Source organism: Carassius auratus, chromosome 27, assembly GCF_003368295.1.
Source record: "Carassius auratus strain Wakin chromosome 27, ASM336829v1, whole genome shotgun sequence".
NCBI classification, from domain to species: domain Eukaryota; kingdom Metazoa; phylum Chordata; class Actinopteri; order Cypriniformes; family Cyprinidae; genus Carassius; species Carassius auratus.
The window spans coordinates 20,178,593-20,199,900 of record NC_039269.1 but is presented as its reverse complement, the minus strand read 5'-3'; the positions used below and the strand labels follow the sequence as shown (position 1 = coordinate 20,199,900).

Sequence of the window (21,308 nt, the reverse complement as noted above, 5' to 3'; positions counted from 1 at the left end):
ATGGAACTGAAACTGTTGAGTTATCAACACTCTTCAAAATATCTTATTGTCCATTCCACAGAACTAAAAGTCATACAGGCTTAGAAAAACGTCAAAAAATGACAACAGATTTTTCAATTTTTGGGTGGATTATGCCTTTAGCGTAATAGCCTTTGTTGAGCTATTACTTGATTGAATTCCTCTACATTGTTCCTCTTCAGGAAGAACTTTCTAAAGAGCAAAAGAGAGCAGAGGAGCTGCAGAAGCAGAACACCATGCTCCACGAGCAGATGGAGAACCTGAGCAGCAAGATAATTGCCTCCACCCAGCAGCAGGCCACTGGAGAGAGCAGTCTGAACATCTCTCTGAATGAAGAAGGCAAATCTCATGAGCAGATCCTGGACATTCTCAGGTAAAAACCTCATCAGTGAACCCTCTCAATGAATGACATGCTATTAAATTGCCTTGCATTACTACACAAGACGTGGTAATAGTGATGTGGCCTTTCTTTCTCAAAAGGTTTGTACGGCGGGAGAAGGAGATAGTTGAGACCCGGCTAGAAGTAGCTGAGGTTGAGACCCTGCGCTATAAGCAGCGCATGGAGTACCTGGAGGGAGAGCTGAAGGACCTGCAGGACAGCCTGAATGCAGAGAGAGAAAAACTACAGGTCCTAAAAAGTGTTTTTGCGCAGTTTTCCCAAACTTGCACTGCACAAGACGGATAGCTTTGCCAGAAACTCATGCCAATGTTATTTTTCCCACAGTGTTTATATTTATTCAATTTAGTTTTTCCTTATTCCTTTTTGTTATAGAAATGCAGTATTTTTTTTACATTACATTTGATTGCTGCTGCATAATTATAGATGCCTATGAGAAAGTATTTAACATCAAGATGTTTAACACTTCACCCATCTTGATCATATTTTGAAAAACATTAGATATTCTTGCAATCAGTTAACCTCTCAAATGTGCAGGTTACAACGAAGACTTTGGCACAGCAGGAAGACATGATGAAGCGAGTGGAGAGTATGAGCGCTCTGACTGAGACCAACAAGATGCTGAAGAATGAGAAGAACAGACTGGAGCATGAACTACAACAGACTCAAGCAAAGGTAAGCCTTTAAGAGCACACAGTGTGCATCAACAGTTATACATAATCAGATCTAGCTAAAGTTTGTGATACATAGACATTGTATTTGTTTCAGACCTGGCCAATCAGATTTTAAAATCTGAGGTTTTTATATATAAGAATAACAAATTTACATGTAAGACATTGATTGTCACATGATGTTGCAGATGCGCAAGCTGGAAGCAGACATCAAGCCCCTGCAGGACTCCAATGCTGAGCTGAGTGAGAAGAGTGGCATGTTACAGGCTGAGAAGAGACTCCTGGAGGAGGACGTCAAGCGCTTGAAGACTCGAACACAGGTCTCACGTGTGAATTTCTGTACCTTGAATGTAGAAACTTATTTTAAACATCACCAGTATGTTCAGTTCAGTTGAATTCAGTCAGACTGGTAGTATGGAGGTTCTTAGTTTTTAACACTTTGATTTAATTGGTCATGCAGCAACTTCTTAGTCAGCAAAAGGACAACGATCAGGAGGAAACTAAAAAGCTTCATTCTGAAAGGGAGGTCCATCTCAAACGCATCCAGCAGCTCATAGAGGAGACAGGGAAACTCAAGAATGAGGTGGCCAGGTCAGTGTGCAGTTGGTTTGAATCATTCTGTTTTTCTTAAATATGTGATTTTATTGTTGGTTTGGCCTTAACAGAACTCTTCATTCTTCACCTACCAAACAGGAGCCAAGCTTCAATCACCACAGCTCAGAGCCAGGTGCAGAACCTGCAGGATAGCCTTGGGAAGCTCACCACTGAAAGGGACAATCTGAAGAAGGACCTGCAGGCAAAGACCGTGGACATCCAGGAGAAAGTCAAAACCATCACGCAGGTCAAGAAGATCGGCCGTCGCTACAAAACCCAGTACGAAGAGCTCAAAGAACAGCATGATAAGGTACACCACAGCATATGGTGCTTCTCCTTTTTTAATTATTACCAGTTTAACCAATGAAGAAAAAGGTCCTGAATTAATTTGTCACACCTCTCTGACAGATGGTGGCAGAGGCTGCCTCTAAGCCAGCACAGGAGCAGGAAGACCGTCAGGCCTCAGTGCAGGAGATTCAAAACCTGAAGAGCTCACTGAGTCAGACACAGAACAGAACCTCAGAACTGGAGACTCAGCTGGACAGCATACAGAAGGTACTCATTTATGGCTTCATGTGCTGCTCTGACAAACAAGCCTACCCCTCGGTGGGACAAACTATTATATGAGATGATCCTTTTTTTGAATTGGTGCCCATAAAGGTTAAAAATGTAAGGTCTGAAACACAAAAGATCAACCATGAACAAACCTCACTGGTTCCTGCGGAAGCTGAAACGTGCTTGTGGGACACACAAGAATGAACCTCATTGGTTTGAGCTTCTGTTTAACATCTGCTCTGTGCATGTCGGTCATTTTTATATGTGAATAAAAGTCTAAATTAAATCTTTAATTTCTGGGTGAACTACTCCTTTGAGTCTACATTAGAATAAAACTCTCAACATACAAATCAAACAGTTAATGCTTCCTCACAATGATTGCTTTTACAGAGCCCACAGCTGTATAGTTCCTCAAAGCCCTGGGACGTCTGGTCTTGTGCTGTAAAAGTACACGGCACACGGTCACAAACATTGCCAATGTGGGCTTCTCTGGTTTGGCTCACATTATATAACCGTAATAAAAGCGCTTAATCCAGGAAGTGAGAGAGAAATAGAGTGTTATTTGTTCATTTACTATTAAGACCGTGAGGTGAGAACTCAGTCTGATGGAGTGAGACAAATGTTTTGTTGGGCTTTTGGAAAAGAGTTTAAAGAGGGTTTTTTTTTCTGGTCCGCCTTCATCGTTGCTTATGAAGTGTTTGTTGACTTCGTAAAAGTGATGAAGAGAATAACCTCAATGAGATTGTCAGCAGTGCGTTCAAAACACATGTGGGATGTTTGTGTGTGCAGACGGTGCAGGAGCGTGAAGCCGAGGTGAAGAGCCTGCAGGAGCAGCTGGCACAGGTGCAGCCGGAGCTCAGCCGTCTGAGAACAGAGCTACAGGAGAAGAGTAACCTGGAGGAGCAGCTCCGACAGCAGATCGCGGAGAAAGAGGAGAAGACCAAGAAAGCCTTCATGGGTGCCAAGCAGAAGATCAACCAGCTCAACAGTTCGTAAACCAGAACAAGCGACATGCACAAATCCTGCTGATACTTTGTCTATGTAGTAAATTATGGCCATTATTTACAAGTTAAAGGGTTAGTTCACCCAAAAATCACCCTTATGTCGTTCTAAAACCTTAAGACCAAATTAAGATATTTTTGATGAAATCCAAGAATTTTTGGTCAGTTGGGCTGAAAGATTTGACTCCTCTTATATGCAGGGGCATTTGTAAATTTTTGCCCAATAAAGTGCTCTTATAGATGCAAATGTCCTTTCACTTTATGCCACATACTGTTCTCTAGCAAGTAGCAAATCATGGTTTTGAGGCTCTTGGCCTTTAGTTACATCCTGCATCCTAACATCCCTATATTCAATGGGTTTAAGGTGCAAAGGAGCAGTTGGCAAAAGAGAATGAGGAGCTGAAGCAGCAGAGGGAGGAGCTGGAGGTGAGGATGAGTGCACTCAAGTCCCAGTATGAAGGCCGCTGGAGCCGACAGGAGAGAGAGCTGAGGGAACTCCGTGAGCAACAGGAGAGACACGGAGATCAGAAAGATGATGCCCAGGAGCCTGGCCAGAGCAAGGTGCAGCACCACAAATGCACTTTGTACACATTTATTTAGAAATACTATGTGTTATGAATGTAGAAAAATATGTATGAACACTTGAGCCGCGTTTCCACCGCAGGAACTTTACCCAGGAACTAGGGACTTGGTCCGGTACTTGGTGTGTTTCCACCGCAGGAACCAGGAACTAAATAAAAGTTCCGGGTAAAAAAATGCCCCCCAGAAAGTCCCTGCTGGCGAGGTGGTACTTTTTTAAAGTTCAGGAACTTTCGGGGGCGGGACTTTGGTGCTAAACATGCTGATTGGTTGAGTTCACGCAGCATTGGTTGAGTTCAACCACCATTTATTCGGATCAACATTTTCAAAATATTACTGTTATTGTGTCATGATATGTAATTTTAAAAGTATTTCAGGCGAGAATGTAGTTGTTTGAAACTCAAATCTGTTGTTTATTTATAAAGACAGCGCCTATTTAAAAATGTGTTTCGCCGATCTCGTAGACGGTGAGCTCCACTCGATCAGCGGGAGCTCAGTCCTCATGTATCCGCAGAGAGCAGCCTCTCCTGGGACAGATCTTCTGATATGTGCCGCTGGCTCTGATGTGTCTTTAGTGGTTAAACATAACATATAATTCAGCTGCGGGGTAAATCTAACAGGTTTTCTTTGGTCTGTATTCAATTTATCTATATGTTAAAATGAAAATAAAAAGGCAAGTCTATATAATATTTCTTTCATTGTAATAGCTGTATATAACGTTACACTTATCCCTGAACTAAGTACATTTCTACAGCTGTTATTATGTTTAAATGAAAATGAAAGGAGGCAGTGGTATTTTATATCCTATTTCGTTTTATTGTAAATATACTGAGGGGAAAATTGCAGTAGCCAAAGCAATCTGAGTTCACGCTGCATTGGTTGAGTTCAACCACCATTTATTCGGATAATTTTCAAATATTACTGTTATTGTGTCATGAAATGTAATTTTAAAAGTATTTCAGGCGAGAAGTAGTTGTTTAAAACTCAAATCTATGGTTTATTTATAAAGATCATGCCTATTTAAAAAATGTGTTTCGCCGATCTCGTAGACGGTGAGCTCCACTCGATCAGCGGGAGCTCAGTCCTCATGTATCCACAGAGAGCAGCCTCTCCTGGGACAGATCTTCTGATATGTGCCGCTGGCTCTGATGTGTCTTTAGTGGTTAAACATAACATATAATTCAGCTGCGGGGTAAATCTAACAGGTTTTCTTTGGTCTGTATTCAATTTATCTATATGTTAAAATGAAAATAAAAAGGCAAGTCTATATAATATTTCTTTCATTGTAATGGCTGTATATAACGTTACACTTATCCCTGAACTAAGTACATTTCTGCAGCTGTTATTATGCTTAAATGAAAACGAAAGGAGGCAGTGGTATTTGATATCATATTTCGTTTTATTGTAAATATACAGTAAGGAAAATTGCAGTAGCCATGACGAGCAGACTGAAGTTATCAAGTACGCTGCTGTTTATAGATTTACCGGACTTGCGTCGTCGCAGATATCACACTCCTGAGACGAATGCACAAAGTCTGAACCAACTACCGAGGATGCACGTCCAAAATCAGCGTACTTTTTTTTAAAAAAATTTTATCAGCGGTACTTTGTATTGAGAAACGCGCGCAAACCTACGTCACCAGTCTATTTGCCTAATCTACCCGGTACTTTACACCGCGGTGGAAACGCAGAAAGCAACAGGTCTGGGGGGAAAAAAGTTCCTGGGAAAAAAAGTTCCTGGTACAAATGTTCCGGGTAATTTCGGTGGAAACGCGGCATTGGTGACTTTATTTGCATTCATGGATTTTTACGGTTATGTTGCATGTGTCTGACAAGAGACTTCCTGGGCTTTATTTGCTGACTGACAGGATTTAAGGAAATATATGATCATCAGAGTACTTGTGAACTCTTCTAGGTTCAAGAGGCACAGAGGTCATCAGATGCTCGGCAGATCACTCTCAAACCCACACCTGCTGCTGACAGAGGAGGGTAATTGTTTAGATCCACCTAATTTTGCACTGCGGAAGGAAGCTATTTTCCATGTACATGCAAGAATTCTAGCGGTGTTAAATAATGTCTTTATATTCTGTCTGTTAACAGCGCCAGTACATCTGAGCCGCCCACAGCTAACATCAAGCCCACACCAGTTGCTGCCGCCACCAGCAAGCCTTCACCGATCGCAGGGAGCAAGTCCACCCCTAGGGCAAGCATCCGCCCAATGATAACACCCGCTCCCGTGACTACGCCCACAGCCACAGTCATGCCCACAACACAGGTGGAAACGCAGGAAGGTATGGCTGGAGTTCAGGCTTTGACATCTGATAGGACTTGTTAGTCCACAAGTTGTAAATTGGTTGTCATTGGTGTGTTCCCTCAGCTCTCCAGTCCACAGAGGGCACAATGGAGCATGTGACGGTCTTCGGGAGCACCAGCGGCTCAGTGCGCTCCACCAGCCCTAACATACAGACCACACAGCCGATTCTCGGTCTGCAGCAGAGCCAAGCCACTGCGTTTGTCCAGCCCACTCAGCAGCAGACCAGTCAGGAGCCAGCAACGACACTAATAGAAGCAGTTCATAGCTCGCAGATGGAGAGGCCGTCCACCTCCACTGCTGTCTTTGGTACAGGTACGAAGAACCATGAAGAAACACATATTCATAGTCTTACTTGACTTATTTAATTCAACAAGGTCAGAAATAATATTAACTAGCCAGGCAGATGATAAAATGAGAAATTGGTGACTATGATATTATAAAGACAGCAATGTAATATTTGATATGTATTAATATTGTCCTAAATTTTTCATTGACCCATCCCCCTCCCTCTTTCCCAGCACTCCCTTTATTAATGAGGTTTCTGACTAACATGTTGTTCTTCTGTCAGTGTCAGCGACAGCAGGCTCATCTGTGTCCAAGCGAGTGCGAGAGGAAGAGCAGGAGAGCTCCACTGAGGTGACCGACACCTCACAGGATGACCCCACCCATCCCCCCATCACGAAGAAGCTCCGCATCATAAGAAGAATGGGCCTGGAGGTGAGCGGCGTACGAAAATCTCCACCTGTCGTCATGTGGGGGTGGCTTGTTATTTAATACGAAATTGGCCTGATTTAAAAAGCAAACTTCTTAGTTTGTGAAAGAGATTCTAAAAATCCTCCTACTGCATTTAGATCAGTTTTGACTGTGAAGAGGTGCGTAAAAATAGTCCATAGTTGTGTAACAAAACTTTTTTAATTAAGAGATAATAATGTTGCAATAACATGAACTTTAAATAGGCATTTGCTCATTAATGAGAAGTTATTGATCAGATACAATATGGTTTTAGCTGAAAAATATTACGTTATGACTTATGCAAGATTACGTTCCACCAGTTCAGATTTGTAAATTGGCGGTGAATGCAGTTCTAGAATGAATTATGAGGGAATTTCACTTGTTTGTTAATCAGATACCCTCATGGCACTGTATGTTTGCTTTTGCTTGAAGCCAGTGAAGGTTCACTGATTCTTATAGAAGGATGTGGTGTCTATTTGCATTCAATTACCGTATTTTAATTGACCGTACTATAAGTCGCACCTGAATATAAGTCGCATCAGTCCAAAAATACGTCATGGTGAGGAAAAAAACACATATAAGTCGCACCGGACTATAAGTCGCATTTATTTAGAACCAAGAACCAAGAGAAAACATTACCGTCTACAGCCGCGAGAGGGCGCTACAGGACTACAGGAGCACTGAGCGGCATAGAGCGCCCTCTAGCGGTAGACGGTAATGTTTAATCTTGGTTCATGTCAAATTAATTTTGATAAATAAGTTGCAAATGACTATAAGTCGCAGGATCAACCAAACTATGAAAAAAAGTGCGACTTATAGTCCGGAAAATACGGTACCCAGGCTTTACAAGCTATTTTTCTGTTGTAGATGCTACACTTGAGGTGCAGGAAAAACTCACTGTGGTTATAACCTTGGCCATTAAAAATAGACTCTCTTGAATTATAGATCATCCCACTCTTTTTGCAGGATGCTTCCAGCACCGAGGAGAGTAACGATGCTATGGGTGAAGCTTCAGGAGAAGGCCAGCAGCCTCCTGATGCCAGTGAGGTACCAGCACTTTATCCCTTAGTAACAGTATCCCCACAGCCACTCATCCCAACGATGAACCACCAGTGCACTGATCGTGTCTGTTCAGCTCTCACAGGAAGCATATCCCGTGTTAGGAGAGGGAGACGAAGAATCTTTGTCTCAGTCTGTCCCGATGGATCAGGTGAGCGAGTCCCAACCCTCAGAATCTCAGATCAGCGGACAGGACTTATCCGAGGAGTATAAGCATGACATCATCGTCATCGAGACTGATAGCGGCACTGAGGAGGAGCAGGAGGAGCCTGGACAAGTCAGTCTGTTTCTCAGAGAAATGGAAGCTGTTCAATTATTAGCACGTATTTACCTCCCTTCTTTCTGCAGTATGAAGAGGATGATGCAGATGATGATGATGATGATGATGATGATGATGAAGATGGTGATGGAGGGATGGCAGAAGCAGCAGAGGAGAGTAATGAAGGCAGTGGGAGTGCAGATGCCAATGAGGCCTACAAGGGGGACGAGGCAGAGGTGACACTACTTTTCTAACACTCCAGGGCATAAAGCTGCTTTTGTAACGAAAGCCAGAGTTGCTTACTAGGAAACAAGTTGTTCCATTGTCTGTGCAAACAATTTTTTTTTTCATTTTTATTGTAAGTTTCTGTGAGCTGATTATGATCCTTTGAATGTTTACCTTTTCTTGTGGTCTTGATGTGATTGTTGTTGTGTTGGCAGGGCGATGGGGCAGCTGATCCAGACATTGACAATGAAGAAAGTCAAGAAGCATCGGATTCAATCCAGAAGCAAGCAGACTCTCAGAGCAGTGGTACATAAACGCACACAATGAATTCGAAAAGTCTGGGGTCACTATGACTTACAAAAAAGTTTTGAAAGAAGTCTCTTATGCTCAGGAAAGGCTGCATTTATTGTTTCAAAATCAGTTTGAAAAAAGCTTTTTTTTTTAAATATACCATATTTTTCGGACTATAAGTCGCACCTGAGTATAAGTCGCATCAGTCCAAAAATACGTCATGATGAGGAAAAAAACATATATAAGTCACACTGGACTATAAGTTGCATTTATTTAGAACCAAGAACCAAGAGAAAACATTACCATCTACAGCCATTTGAGGGCGCTCTATGTCTTCAGTGTAGACTACAGGAGCACTGAGCGGCATAGAGCGCCCTCTAGCGGCTGTAGACGGTAATGTTTTCTATTGGTTCATTTCTCTTGGTTCATGTCAAATTAATTTTGATAAGTCTTACCTGACTATAAGTCGCAGGACCAGCCAAACTATGAAAAAAAGTGAGACTTAAAGTCCGGAAAATACGGTATATATTACAGTCTTCATTGTCTCATGAAGAAAATATTTATTTATATTGTGATTATCTGATGGATAAATGATTCATTCTAAAAGAAAATGTTTGAAATGAAGATTTTCATGAAGTTGCCTTTAGGAAGTCTCCTTCTCTTCAGGCCAAATTTAGTCAGTAGGTCCTCCTATAGCTTTAAAGCTACAACCACCAAACTCAGGTCAGACCTTCAGACTGTTCTGAAGTTAGTTCAGCTTTTCGAACTGTTCTGGTTTATGGTTTTCATTAACAATACTTTTTCATAAAAACCAACAAAAATCTTTCGACCTTCATTTATGGACTAAATTTAGTTAGTTTTTAACTTCTTTTTGCTATATCAGCTGGTTGTTTTATCCCTCTTTCTGTTAAATCAACTTGTTTTAAGCTGTTTTTTTACTAAATTTAGTTTTTTTCATTCACTGAAACGTTTGAATGGTACTGTATAGTTTAACAAAGCTTCCCTGCTCAGTCCACCCAGACCTCGTGGACAAAAGGTTATACAGTGAAGTCTAGACTATAAAAGTGTGCATTATGACACATTTAGGAATAAGTGACAAATCTATGAATAATAAATCTGACGAAGTTTCCTGTGTGTTCACAGGTGAAGCTAGTGTCAGCACCCTGGAGTCCTTCCCTGCTGAGCCTGTGAGAGCGCAACATCCAGTCCCCAGCACCACCACCTCCTCCCTGGGCCTACGTCTTCCCCAATCCCCCCGGAGACCGCATCACACCCCACCCCCACGCCTCAACATCCACCCAGTCCCTGAACTCGGACCCCCCATCATGCAGGTATATAGACCATGTCCTGGATTCGAAAGCAGCTCAGAATAAGAGTTCTGATCAGTTTCTCCTCTTCTGGACAGAGGCAGTCGGGACAGAGCAGACGGACCTCAATGAGTCGTGTACCCCAGCTCACGCCTGGAATCGGAAGCATGGTGACTCAACTTTTTGTTTAACCAATATAAACATCCTACGTCTTTAGTGCTTGATAATTTCTAACACAGTATTTTGGTTCGTTCAGCAACACTTCTTTGATGATGATGACAGAATGGTTCCTAGCACTCCCACCCTCGTCGTGCCACACCGCACAGATGGCTTTGCCGAGGCCATTCAGTGAGTCACAGCAGCTTTTACTCTTTTATAGCACGAAGGGATACATCATTAAACACCTTGATTAATGATGCATCCCTCCATCTCAGTTCCCCCCAGGTGGCTGGAGTTCCTCGCTTCCGTTTCGGCCCTCCTGAGGATATGATGCCCCAGGCCAGCTCCTCTCATTCTGACTTGAGCCACCTGGCCACTCATGGAGGCGAGTACAAACACGACACAGTAATGCTGCTTTTACATAGTTTCCGAATGACCTTGATTACATGATGGCAACCTAGAGTTATGTTCTTGAGCCATTCATGTACTTTGCACGCAAGCATTAGTTTCTTTGGCAACACTGAGCAATATTTTTACAATATTCATTACTATATCATTTTTAATTTAGTAACGCACTACTTTTAAAAGGTTTGTGGTCGGTACAGGTTTGGAAAATTTTGGAAAAAAGTCTCTTATACTCATCAAGGCTGCATTTATGTGATTTAAAAAATATATTATAATTATATAATTAAAATAGAAAATATTTTACTGATATTTTCAATTTATTAAATTTATCTTAATTATTTAAATTGCAATATATATTTTAGAAAGCAATTTATTCATTTCACGACAAGGTTGAAAACTCAAGTCTTCAGTGTCACATGATCCTTCAGAAATATGAATTCTAATATGCTATTTGGGTTTTGCGTCATAATATTTTTGTGGCAACTGTGATGCATTTTAAGGTTTTTTTTAAGGGTCACTTTTCAAACCTTACTGAGCCTATTCTTTTAAATGGTAGTGTACATTTTAAAATTCAATAACAAACATATGTTAATCAAATAAATCAAACAATATAAATTATTATTATATATTAATATATTATTAAAAACTATTTTAATTTTAAACTTACAATCAATCACTTGATTATCCATGTAATATAAATTTTTTGTTTCTTAAAATACATATGGCTGTAATTAAATTATTAATAGTGTTTTTTTAAATAAGTTAAGCAACATCATTGTTAAAAAAATGGAAATGGGCGAAATGAGCGGGCAAAATTAAATATTCATTAGAATAGTCGTTAGATATAATTCATTAAAATAATCTTGCTCTTTGTCTGACCTCTAGTGTTACCGGAATGCTCATAATGCTAAATAAATTCATCTACATTTTAATGATGTCAGCAAAGTATTAAATTGCTTAATTTTGCATCTCAGATTGTCAATTGTGAAAAGTCAGCTTTCATAAAATTCTGAGTTTCCAACTTGAAATTGCAATGTTCTTCTTTTATTAGTTGAAAATGAATTGAATAAATAGTAATGATTCTAATAAATACGATAATTACTGTGAACAAACGTAGCATGATTCCTGACATTCTTCCTGTCATTTTTCAGGGTTGGGCATGTATGAAAGTCCTCTCTTCCTGCCTGCTCATGATGAAGAGTCTGGAGGCAGGAGTGTCCCCACCACTCCTCTACAAGTGGCTGCTCCAGGTGATCAGCAGGAGGAAGTCACCTCGAGTTTGTTTCGGCTGATATCTTTTAGTCAAACCTAACTGCTCTCCTCCTTTCATTTGTGTGTGCAGTGACTGTTTTCACGGAGAACCACCCCTCTGATGTGTCCGAGACAGCCTCTCAGTCGGTTCCCATGGTCAGCACGTCCACCGGCAGTGTGCCCGCACCGGGAGAAGCTGTCCCAGGGGACGATGGAGATGATGTTTTTGTTGGGGAGGCTGAGAGTGAAGGGTGAGCACTCACAACAGTTTAATGCTTCACCTCCGAGCGGCCACGTTTTGTCTGTGGGGTTGTAATGTTTGTGTTATGTGTTTGCAGGGCGAGTAGTGAGGCATGTCTAGAGGGCCAGTCAGAGCTGGAATCTGCACAGCCGACCGATGATGCCAGCCTGCCCTCCACCAGTCAAGAGCCCACGTCCAGCTCCGCAGGTACACACCGTTTACACACTTGCCACTTTGATCAGCTTTTTCTTCTGAATCTGCTCGTTTCAAAAATAGATTAAAAATTTAATTTGACCTAATTCCATCTAAATTAAAATTATTTTTTTTATTTTGTTAGGGGTCCAAAATACATTGGTGTGATGCAACTATCATTAACAAAACAAACCAGGGTTTATGCGGGGTTGTAAAAGGTAGTAAAAGGTAGTAAATTCAATTATGCCAAATTAAGGCCAGTAAAAAGTAATAAACGTCATCTGACGAGGTAGTAAATTTTCGAAGCCCCATCTATCTGGGTCTATATCATGGGTGTCCAAACTACGGCCCACGGGCCAACTGCGTCCCGCGGTCCAGTTTTTATTGGCCCGCAGCCAGGGTCCGAAATTAACAAGCGCCAAGTGCGGTTAGATTTTCCGTTTGGCGAGCAAATACCAAAAGGCTATCCGTCACACTGGCGGGTAAATGTTCATCATACCAAAATAGTAATAAAAAAATATTACAATTGCCTTTTGTAATGTTATGATGCCTGGAAATTAGTTCAAATCTCCTGTGAATCTAGAGCGAGCGAGCAAAAGCGTGCATGCAAACCGTGTAGCGAGCGTACGGCAGAGAGGGAGAGACCTTGAGTGTGTGTGTGTCTCTCTCTCTCTCTCTCTCTCTCTCTCTCTCTCTCTCTCTCTCTCTCTCTCTTATGCAGTGGTGACGCGTTCATATAAACGGCACCTAAACACTGTAAAAAAATATTATGACATTTTAATTGTTTATTAATAATCAAGTGTTTCTGTGTCAGCTGCAAAGATGAAGTTGACACTCGCGATCTTCGCAGTAGTGAACGCACCGGAGAAAAATGCATTTCTTACGGATTAGCATATAGCCTACTTTTATTTACCGTTTTTTTTTTTTTCGGATTATAAGTCGCACCTGAGTATAAGTCGGATCAGTCCAAAAATACGTCATGATGAGGAAAAAAACATATATAAGTCGCACTGGACTATAAGTCGCATTTATTTAGAACCAAAAGAAAACATTACCGTCTACAGACGCGAGAGGGCGCTCTATGTCTTCAGTGTAGACTACAGGAGCAGTGAGCAGCAGCGCCCTCTCGCTGCTGTAGACGGTAATGTTTTCTCTTGGTTCATTTCTCTCGGTTCATGTCAAATAAATTTTGGTAAATAAGTCGCACCTGACTATAAATCATAGGACCAGCCAAACTATGAAAAAAAAGTGTGACTTATAGTCCGGAAAATACGGTAGTTTTGAATGGTTCTGTTTAAAAGTAGAAATTTCAAGCTTTCTGTAGATAATAGATATAGGATATTTCTAATTTGTTTAGGTCTGTGAGGTGAGTAGCCTAGGCTACCTATACACTGAGTTTCGGTTCATGTCTGAACGTGTTGTGATTTATACAAACTAATGAAACATGGATTAAAATTAAGATAAAATTAATACAAAACGAAATTCCTTTCAAAGAGAGGCTTTGTGTTTTCTGTTTGATGTTTTCTCTCTTTTCTCTCTCTCTCTCTCTGTGTTGGACAGTGCTTGGCTTGTGTCCAATGTTGAAGTTATTTGTTTATTAATGAAATACTGTTATTATAGTGTACAATTGAACTTTATTATTACACCTTGTGTAGCTGTTCATTCTAAAGGTCCAGTCTGTCTTTTAATTTTTATGTAATTGTTACTCTTTGACATATTGAGTAAATCCAATGGACCAAGGCCTGTTGTGATCTTGATTAATTCAAGTCCTATGGTAGAGTTCCCTCTTACTTGAATGTAGCTCACTCACTTGCCCTAACACACATGCACACTCACATACACCTACAGAACCTCTCCTGACTTTCTCTTTCTCGCTCTCTCTGGTTCTCTATCTCTCCCTTCCAGTGTTGAAATTAAGTTATAATTGCCTCATTAAATTGTGATTAAATGGTATTCATTAATTTTGGAAAGATATGTCATGTCTTTACTTGTCACTTTACTTAACACTTAACACTGCTACAGTTGAAGTTTGAAGCCGTGTTGGTAGTAAAAAATATTGTGATGGTAGTAAAATAGGTGGTAAAAAGGTAGTAAATTCAATTTAAGAATCCCTGTATAAACCCTGCAAACCTAATTAAAAGAAGTTCTTGAAGTAAAAACCTTGAGTAGTTTAGAATGTTTAGTTAGTATTTTTGAAGCAAAGAACCTGTGTCTCATATATATATATATATATATATATATATATATATATATATATATATATATATATATATATATATATATATATATATAGCATTAGAAACTTAAAACATTAAAACATTTAAAAAACATAAAAAAATCTTACTGAAGCTTCCAAAAACGTTTGACCGGCACTGTATATGTAGTTTTAGATACTACTTTTAGAAAAACAAATTAAACTTAAATTATGCTATTTAATTTAACTTTTTTGTGGTGTTCGAGTTAGAAGTTTACCACAGTTACAATACAAAGTGTAGTTTTCCAAGAACTTGACACTTGTTTTTGTTCACTTGAATTTTTCACTGACCCGTAAGTATTTGACCCTGTTTATCACCCCATTTCTTTTCCTTTTTTTTTTTTAGATACGAGCACCAGCACCAGCACTGGTCAGGCCAAGCCTTCAGGCCGGCTCCTTCCTCAGCAGCAGCCACCCCGCAGAAACCAGATCATCCGGAGAGGTCAGGACCCCATTTCTCACTCCATCCTCTTCCTCATCAGTCGCACACATTCTCACAAAAACTAACAACACAGACTGGATTTGAAAACTTTTCTGTTTTTAATGAAGCAAAGATTACTTGGAATGCATACAGAAGCTTTTCATTTGTCAGTTTGTGCTTGTTTGGATATTCGGTATTTCGGTATTAGGAATTTGGATGTCTACAAAGATCTTCAATGAAACTGGATTGACTGGGTCTGTATCTCGCTCTTGTCCTGTAGGTGGTGTTTTTCCTCGTGGAGGTCGGGGTCGAGGACTAAACAGAGGCACTCCCATCTGAATCCATCCACCTTTACAGTGGCTGCCCAGCAGAAACACTGATCACGACTCACGGAGTACCCAGAATCAACCTACTGCTGATTTACTTTGTTTAATATTTTGTTTCAATGTGCTTTAAAACATGGGATAGATTTATTTTATATTTTGTGAGTAATCATACTGACGCTATGTTCAATGGTTTTGCTAATAAATGGAGAATCTTTCTCGCCATGCAGCTGCTGGTGGTGTTTGTTTCATGCTGCTCTTTCAGGCACAGTTGAGCCACTTGCTGATGTCATTCTGCTGGGAGGAATGGCTGACAGGGGCCGTCAGAGCGGGCAGATCACCGCTAACCTTGACGTTTAGGACCTTAGCTGTTGAACACAGAGATTGTGTTATTAAATGTACTATTACACAGGTAATATGTGTAGTGTTGCAAGAGAAAATGTTGCCACTTACGCCAAGAGAAAACGAAGTAATCGAAACCATCTGACTTCCTTGGGTTGGGCATGGACAATGCTGATGTCACAGGGGTGGGGAAGCCCTTCATTTTGAGCTTGATGTTGATCTCCCCTGACAACTGGATCCCTGGCAAATTAGATTAACAAAATACATCACTTTTGTATCTTATTTTTTCTGTTGCAGCTTTAAGATGAACTAAAATGAATCTTCAAATTTTTCCATTTGAAATAAAGCCGAAAAATGTAATTAATATTTATGAAAGCTGAAAATATGAGAGCATACTGAAAATAAAAGCAAGTTTGAATATAAAAAATCTGTAATCTGACATTTTGATATATTTAGAGGTAGGAAATGTACAAAAAATCTTCATGGAACATGATCTTTTGGCATAAAAGAAAAATCAATAATTTTGACCCAAACAATGTATCACTGGCTATTTCTACAAATATACCTGTGCCTCTTCTGACTGGTTTTGTGATCCATGGATACATTAAAATGACACTAAAATGATATAATTTTAAATGCTCCTTTCAATGCATCGCTGGAGTTTTCTTGCAGTACCTCAATTTAGCATAAAAACAATTCAGATTACCTGCTGCTTTGCCATTTTTTGGAACTTTGTCTGAATTTTTGGATCTCTTTCCACTGCAAGTTGGTGCACTTCCAGGAGGAAAGGTTAACTTCTGCACTGTGCCTCCTGATTCGAAAACACAAATGATGATAAATTTTCTTATTTTGGCCATTTCTAATTATTCAAACCAAACGGAGGGCTCCAGTCAGCACCTTTCTTGAAGAAGTACACAGACTCCGGTCTCTTTCTGGCGGCTGGGATTGGCAGAGCAGCAGTGATCTCACCGGTGAGCCCACCAAAGTCCTGGGACACAGATCTGGGATATCCAGATTCCACAACACCATTCTCCAAACTCCAGTAGTTGTCACCCTTAGTGAGAGAAAATGGACAGTTCAGAATTTACAAGGTTTGCAAACACGGTCAGTGACTGTTTTCCATGTTCTTCAGTACCTTGATGATGTAGGTCTTGCCCTGGCAGTTGCAGCGTGTGAAGGCTGTGTCGATGGGAGATGGAATGCCCAGTTCTTCAGTGATTCTACGAGCAGGACCGGCTCTTCTGGTCTTGGGGTTCAGCATCCAAAAAAAGTGACCTGAGATGGATAGCACTTTTCTTAATTCGTGATATTGGAAGAAAAATGGCACTGTATGCAACTGTACATCTTTACAGAAGATGTACCTCTGAAAACTATGATGGAGTTGTTGGAGAGAGTTGCCATTCCATTAAAGGCAAGGCCAGTGCAGAGATCAGGGTTTGAGTTGGCATCTTAAAAAAAACAAAAAAAAAACAGATATAAATAGTTCAAATATATTCAGATTTAATTTACACTTCTGGTCAAAGGTTAAAAGAATAATCAAGATAATGTTTTTGAAAGAAGTCTCTTGAGATCAGCCTTGCATTGATTTAATTTAAAAAACAGAGAAAAAGAACGGTTTGCTATTTAAATACAATTTAAAAAGTAAGTTATTCCTGTGATGGCATGTGTGAATTTTCAGCAGTCATTACCACAGTCTTTAGTGTCACATGATTCTTCAGAAATCTTTAATATGCTGATTTAGAGATCAAGAAGAATCTCTTATTATTATCAATGTTGCAAAGATCTTTTTGCTGTTTAGAATATTTTCTAGGAAGCCTTTTTTTTGTGATACGCTACTATCCAAAATTTTTGGGTAAATGCAATTAAAAAATACAAAATAATTTGGTATATTATTAAACTGATCAAAAGTGACAGTAAGTTTTATAATTTTAAATAAAATATGTATTATTATAGATGCTGTTTTTAAATCCATCTATTCATAAAAGTATCCTGAAAAACCTTTCACAGTTTTGACCAAATTGTTAGGCAGTAAAAACATATTTATTGATATTAAAAACACTGATAATAATACAAACCATTTTTAATAATTGAGCACCAATAATACAAAATATTTGTGCACCACCTTGTGTAGATCTTTCTTTGCCATCACTGGAATAAATTACATTTTAACATTTATAATTAAAAAAGTTGATTTATAGTATATTGTTATATGACACAATATTGCTGTTTTACAGTATTTTAACCCAATAAATGCGTGCTGAGCGAATTATATTTATTTAGAAAAAAAACAAAAGAAAACTCTGACCAGTAGTGCATTTCAATAAATCAACTGAACAACAGATGTACATAACATAAAAGACTGACAATATATTTTACATGGTTAGATACATACAACACTTTCCATATACACAGGGGGTCATTTCAGGGATGTGAACTATTCTTGAAGCTCCATACCTGGTGCTGCAGGGCTGCTGGCTGCCACGGCCTGGGCGATGTCTGCTAGAGCGCTGGGTCTGTGTGCAGCTGACGGCCCCTCACCTTGTCCGCTGACGGAGAGGGAGACCTGCACCGGGATGGTTAGGGGATTGTCAGAGAAAGGTCCCGCTGCAGGAGCAGGGTCGGATCCTGGCAGAGGGAACCCAGAAGGGTTGGAAGCGATGCCTGCGAGGGCATGTATGTACTTTGGTCAATATTTTGATTATCAACTCACATGTATCGAACTTTCTGTAGATTTTAATTTGGTTGTCTCTTTCCTATTAAAAGTCAAAATAATATTAATTTTAATAGGTTTATTCTTTTTAAGCTGTTACCGGGTATGTCAGAGGGTGTCAGAGGAGCGAAGATGTCCTGGGGCAGAGGGCCACCAGCAGGAAGTGATGCGGCATCAGATGGAGCCATGAAGTTATTCAGTCTTCCACCTGAAAAAACGTATACATACGCTATTATTCAAAGGTTTGCAGTCTGTAAGAATTGTATTTGTTTATTTTTCAACTTAAATGATAACTTTTATTCAGCAAGGACTCATTAAATAGTTCAAAAGTGACAGTAAAGACACTTATAATGCTGACAAATCTTCTGTTTCAAATCAATGCTGTTCAGTTCATCTAACAATCTTGAAAAATAGTATAGTTTCTATGAAAATATTAAAGAGCACAACTGTTTTCTGTATTGATATTAATAAGAAATTTTTAATAAGCAATAAATCAGCATATTAGAATAATTATAAGTCAGTGTCACATGACACTGAAGGCTAATGGTACTAAAATAATGCTTTGCCCGTAAAATCGAAACGAAAAGCAGTAGTTTTAAATAGCAGTACTATTTCACAGAATAACTGTTTTACTTAACATTTTATTAAATAAATGCAGCCTTGATAAGCTTAAGAGACTTTGTATATAATAATAAATGTAAGTCTGAACTTACCATTTCTCATGAGGTCTGGGTTTTGCTGCGCTGCGAGACATACTGCCATACACTCCTCAGTATAATCTAAAAAAACAGCAAATAAACATTCACTTTGTCATTCTCCAATCTGGATTTAATACAAATGAGAACTGTTATAGAGGCAAGGCAAGTTTATTTATACAGCACATTTCGTACACAATGGCAATTCAAAGTGCTTTACATAAAGAAAGTAAAATAATAATGAAGAACAAAAATAAAACAAGCAAATTTAAAACTTTCAAAATTATATAAAAATGGACTTATTTAAAGTGAATTTAAAACAGTTAGAAATAGGGTGGTTGGTTTTATATAAAATACAGTGAATATGTAAAATACAGTGCAATATAAACCACTGCTGTTCACTATTGATTCATATATCTATGTTTTTATTATTATTATTATTATTATTATTATTATTATTATTATTATTATTATTATTATTATTATTATTATTATTCTGCTCCTACTTTTGTGCCATTGAACGGATCTCAACATCCAATTTGTTGTTTAGTTAACATTGGGTCATGTCTAACATGTTGCAGCTTGAGTGAATGAACTTTACGTCTACAGAATCTACAGGCAGTCAGCACCAAAGCGGTTCCTCAAACTGCTAAAGGGGTCACACTCAAAATCTTACAAAAAAAAAAAAAAAAAAGATAATTAAATAGATATTAAAATGATACCTGTAAGCTTGTTTAGTTTTGAGCCTCTTGCAGCTTGCAACTGGGACAAAGCATCTGATGAAGACAATTATAAAGCCAAAGAAGAAATAAACTAAGTAAACAACTCAGTGAAGAACATATATTATTACTATCATAAGTAATTCCAGTGAACATTTGCCAGTGGTCTTCACTATGGCCTATAGGCTACTACTTAAGTCATTTTAGGTAATGTGTTTAAACTGTGGGTGGGTCCCTGAGTCTGTAGTTCACGAGTGGTCTCGTCTCGTGTCATCATACCGCAGTGCGCGCTGTAGTCTGGACAGCAGGAGTCGTGGAGCGCGCAGTCTGAATCACACTCACACTGTCTCCCGCGCCGGAACGCCTCACCACAGCGACCCCTGCAGGAGTCACCTGCCAATTACACACAGCGGCTTATCAAATCCACTGCTTCCTGTTTCATACATGCACTTCAAAGGCCTCTACATTAGCAAAATGATAAAACCTGTACGCAAACAAACAAACTCAGTCATCGTGTTACATTGCGTTACGTTTGGCCCTCACAATTAAAACCAGATTTGATCTAACTAAAATAATAAAATAAAACTTCAGCTATTATCTTACTAAGAGTTTAAGCGATTTTCGACCAATTTGGACCTCTAAATAAAATGTAGGCGTTTTCTCACCCCTCATTTAGTGTAAAATAAAATAATATTATGAGAAGGTTTAAAAATGAAGAAACTCATTATAGAAATTATATATAAAAATGATATACAAACAAATAAACTATTATTCACTATTTGCAGTAATACATTTACAATGCCTGTAAAAGTTTGGACACACTCATGAAAATGTTTGATATTAAGGCTTTTGTTTACATATAATCAATGAAATAATTATATTTATAAAAATATATGCAATTGTTACAGTAATAAAAAAATAAATATATAAAGATAAAATGGATGAATTAGACCAGACAGCAAAGAAAGGCATTAACAAGTATCCAACATTCTAAAATAAAATATTTATTTTTTGGTCACTACAAAAATTCATAGTTTTTATTATTTTAAATTTCTAAAATATTTCTAAACTAAAATATAGGCCTATATATATTTTTGGTCACTACATAATTTCATTAATAATAATAATAATAATAATTTCATCATTAATTAATGATAAGGGTCTTACCAACAGTGCAGACATCGTCAAAATCCTTGCAGCACTCGCCGTGGACAAAACAACTGTAGTCACAGCTACAGACCTGTCCGCGGGTGAACGGCTCACCACATCTGCCCACACAGCTGCCTGCACACAACACCACAAGCTGAACCCCACCGGAAACCCCACCAGAACCGACATGGACAGACCCAGAAATGATCTGACTCACCTTGAGCAGTGCACAGCGGCAGAAGAACACAGGCCAGCGCCAGCAGAAATGAAACCAGAGCAGATCCAGTCATGATAACCCTCGACAGAGCAGCCCAAACTGATAAAAACACCTGTATGTCTAAAAAAAAAAAAAAAAGAGACACAATATGATCACAAAACACTGAAGTTAGTTTTTCATCGTCAAAGTCTTGAGAGGGACTTACCAAAGAGTAACCAAAGTGTCTTT

General features: G+C 39.1%; 2 protein-coding genes across 2 annotated transcripts in view; one reads left to right on the top strand and one right to left on the bottom strand.

Annotated features, from left to right (window-relative positions):
• Positions 1–15,477, top strand: part of LOC113045802 (nucleoprotein TPR-like) — a 26,721-nt gene extending 11,244 nt beyond the window's left edge. Inside the window, exons 26-51 of the mRNA XM_026206467.1 lie at positions 201–391; positions 499–646; positions 953–1,090; positions 1,275–1,406; positions 1,547–1,677; positions 1,780–1,990; positions 2,089–2,235; positions 3,025–3,223; positions 3,601–3,797; positions 5,731–5,804; positions 5,916–6,106; positions 6,193–6,441; positions 6,698–6,846; positions 7,828–7,908; positions 7,997–8,197; positions 8,269–8,415; positions 8,620–8,710; positions 9,839–10,026; positions 10,101–10,172; positions 10,259–10,350; positions 10,437–10,546; positions 11,718–11,816; positions 11,909–12,068; positions 12,156–12,265; positions 14,851–14,946; positions 15,206–15,477. Coding sequence (XP_026062252.1) covers positions 201–391; positions 499–646; positions 953–1,090; positions 1,275–1,406; positions 1,547–1,677; positions 1,780–1,990; positions 2,089–2,235; positions 3,025–3,223; positions 3,601–3,797; positions 5,731–5,804; positions 5,916–6,106; positions 6,193–6,441; positions 6,698–6,846; positions 7,828–7,908; positions 7,997–8,197; positions 8,269–8,415; positions 8,620–8,710; positions 9,839–10,026; positions 10,101–10,172; positions 10,259–10,350; positions 10,437–10,546; positions 11,718–11,816; positions 11,909–12,068; positions 12,156–12,265; positions 14,851–14,946; positions 15,206–15,264 — 3,663 coding nt within the window. The 3' untranslated portion in view covers positions 15,265–15,477. The remainder of the gene's footprint in view (positions 1–200; positions 392–498; positions 647–952; positions 1,091–1,274; positions 1,407–1,546; positions 1,678–1,779; positions 1,991–2,088; positions 2,236–3,024; positions 3,224–3,600; positions 3,798–5,730; positions 5,805–5,915; positions 6,107–6,192; positions 6,442–6,697; positions 6,847–7,827; positions 7,909–7,996; positions 8,198–8,268; positions 8,416–8,619; positions 8,711–9,838; positions 10,027–10,100; positions 10,173–10,258; positions 10,351–10,436; positions 10,547–11,717; positions 11,817–11,908; positions 12,069–12,155; positions 12,266–14,850; positions 14,947–15,205) is intronic.
• prg4a (proteoglycan 4a) lies at positions 15,478–21,308 on the bottom strand. Its single transcript, XM_026206468.1, has 14 exons — positions 21,286–21,308; positions 21,081–21,200; positions 20,882–20,998; positions 19,994–20,107; positions 19,718–19,771; positions 19,014–19,079; positions 18,401–18,508; positions 18,045–18,251; positions 16,952–17,038; positions 16,726–16,865; positions 16,488–16,644; positions 16,297–16,401; positions 15,702–15,830; positions 15,478–15,616 (listed from the first exon to the last, which is right to left on the bottom strand). The coding sequence occupies exons 2-14, from the start codon at positions 21,151–21,153 to the stop codon at positions 15,510–15,512; spliced, it is 1,464 nt and encodes a 487-aa protein (XP_026062253.1). The 5' UTR covers positions 21,154–21,200; positions 21,286–21,308; the 3' UTR covers positions 15,478–15,509.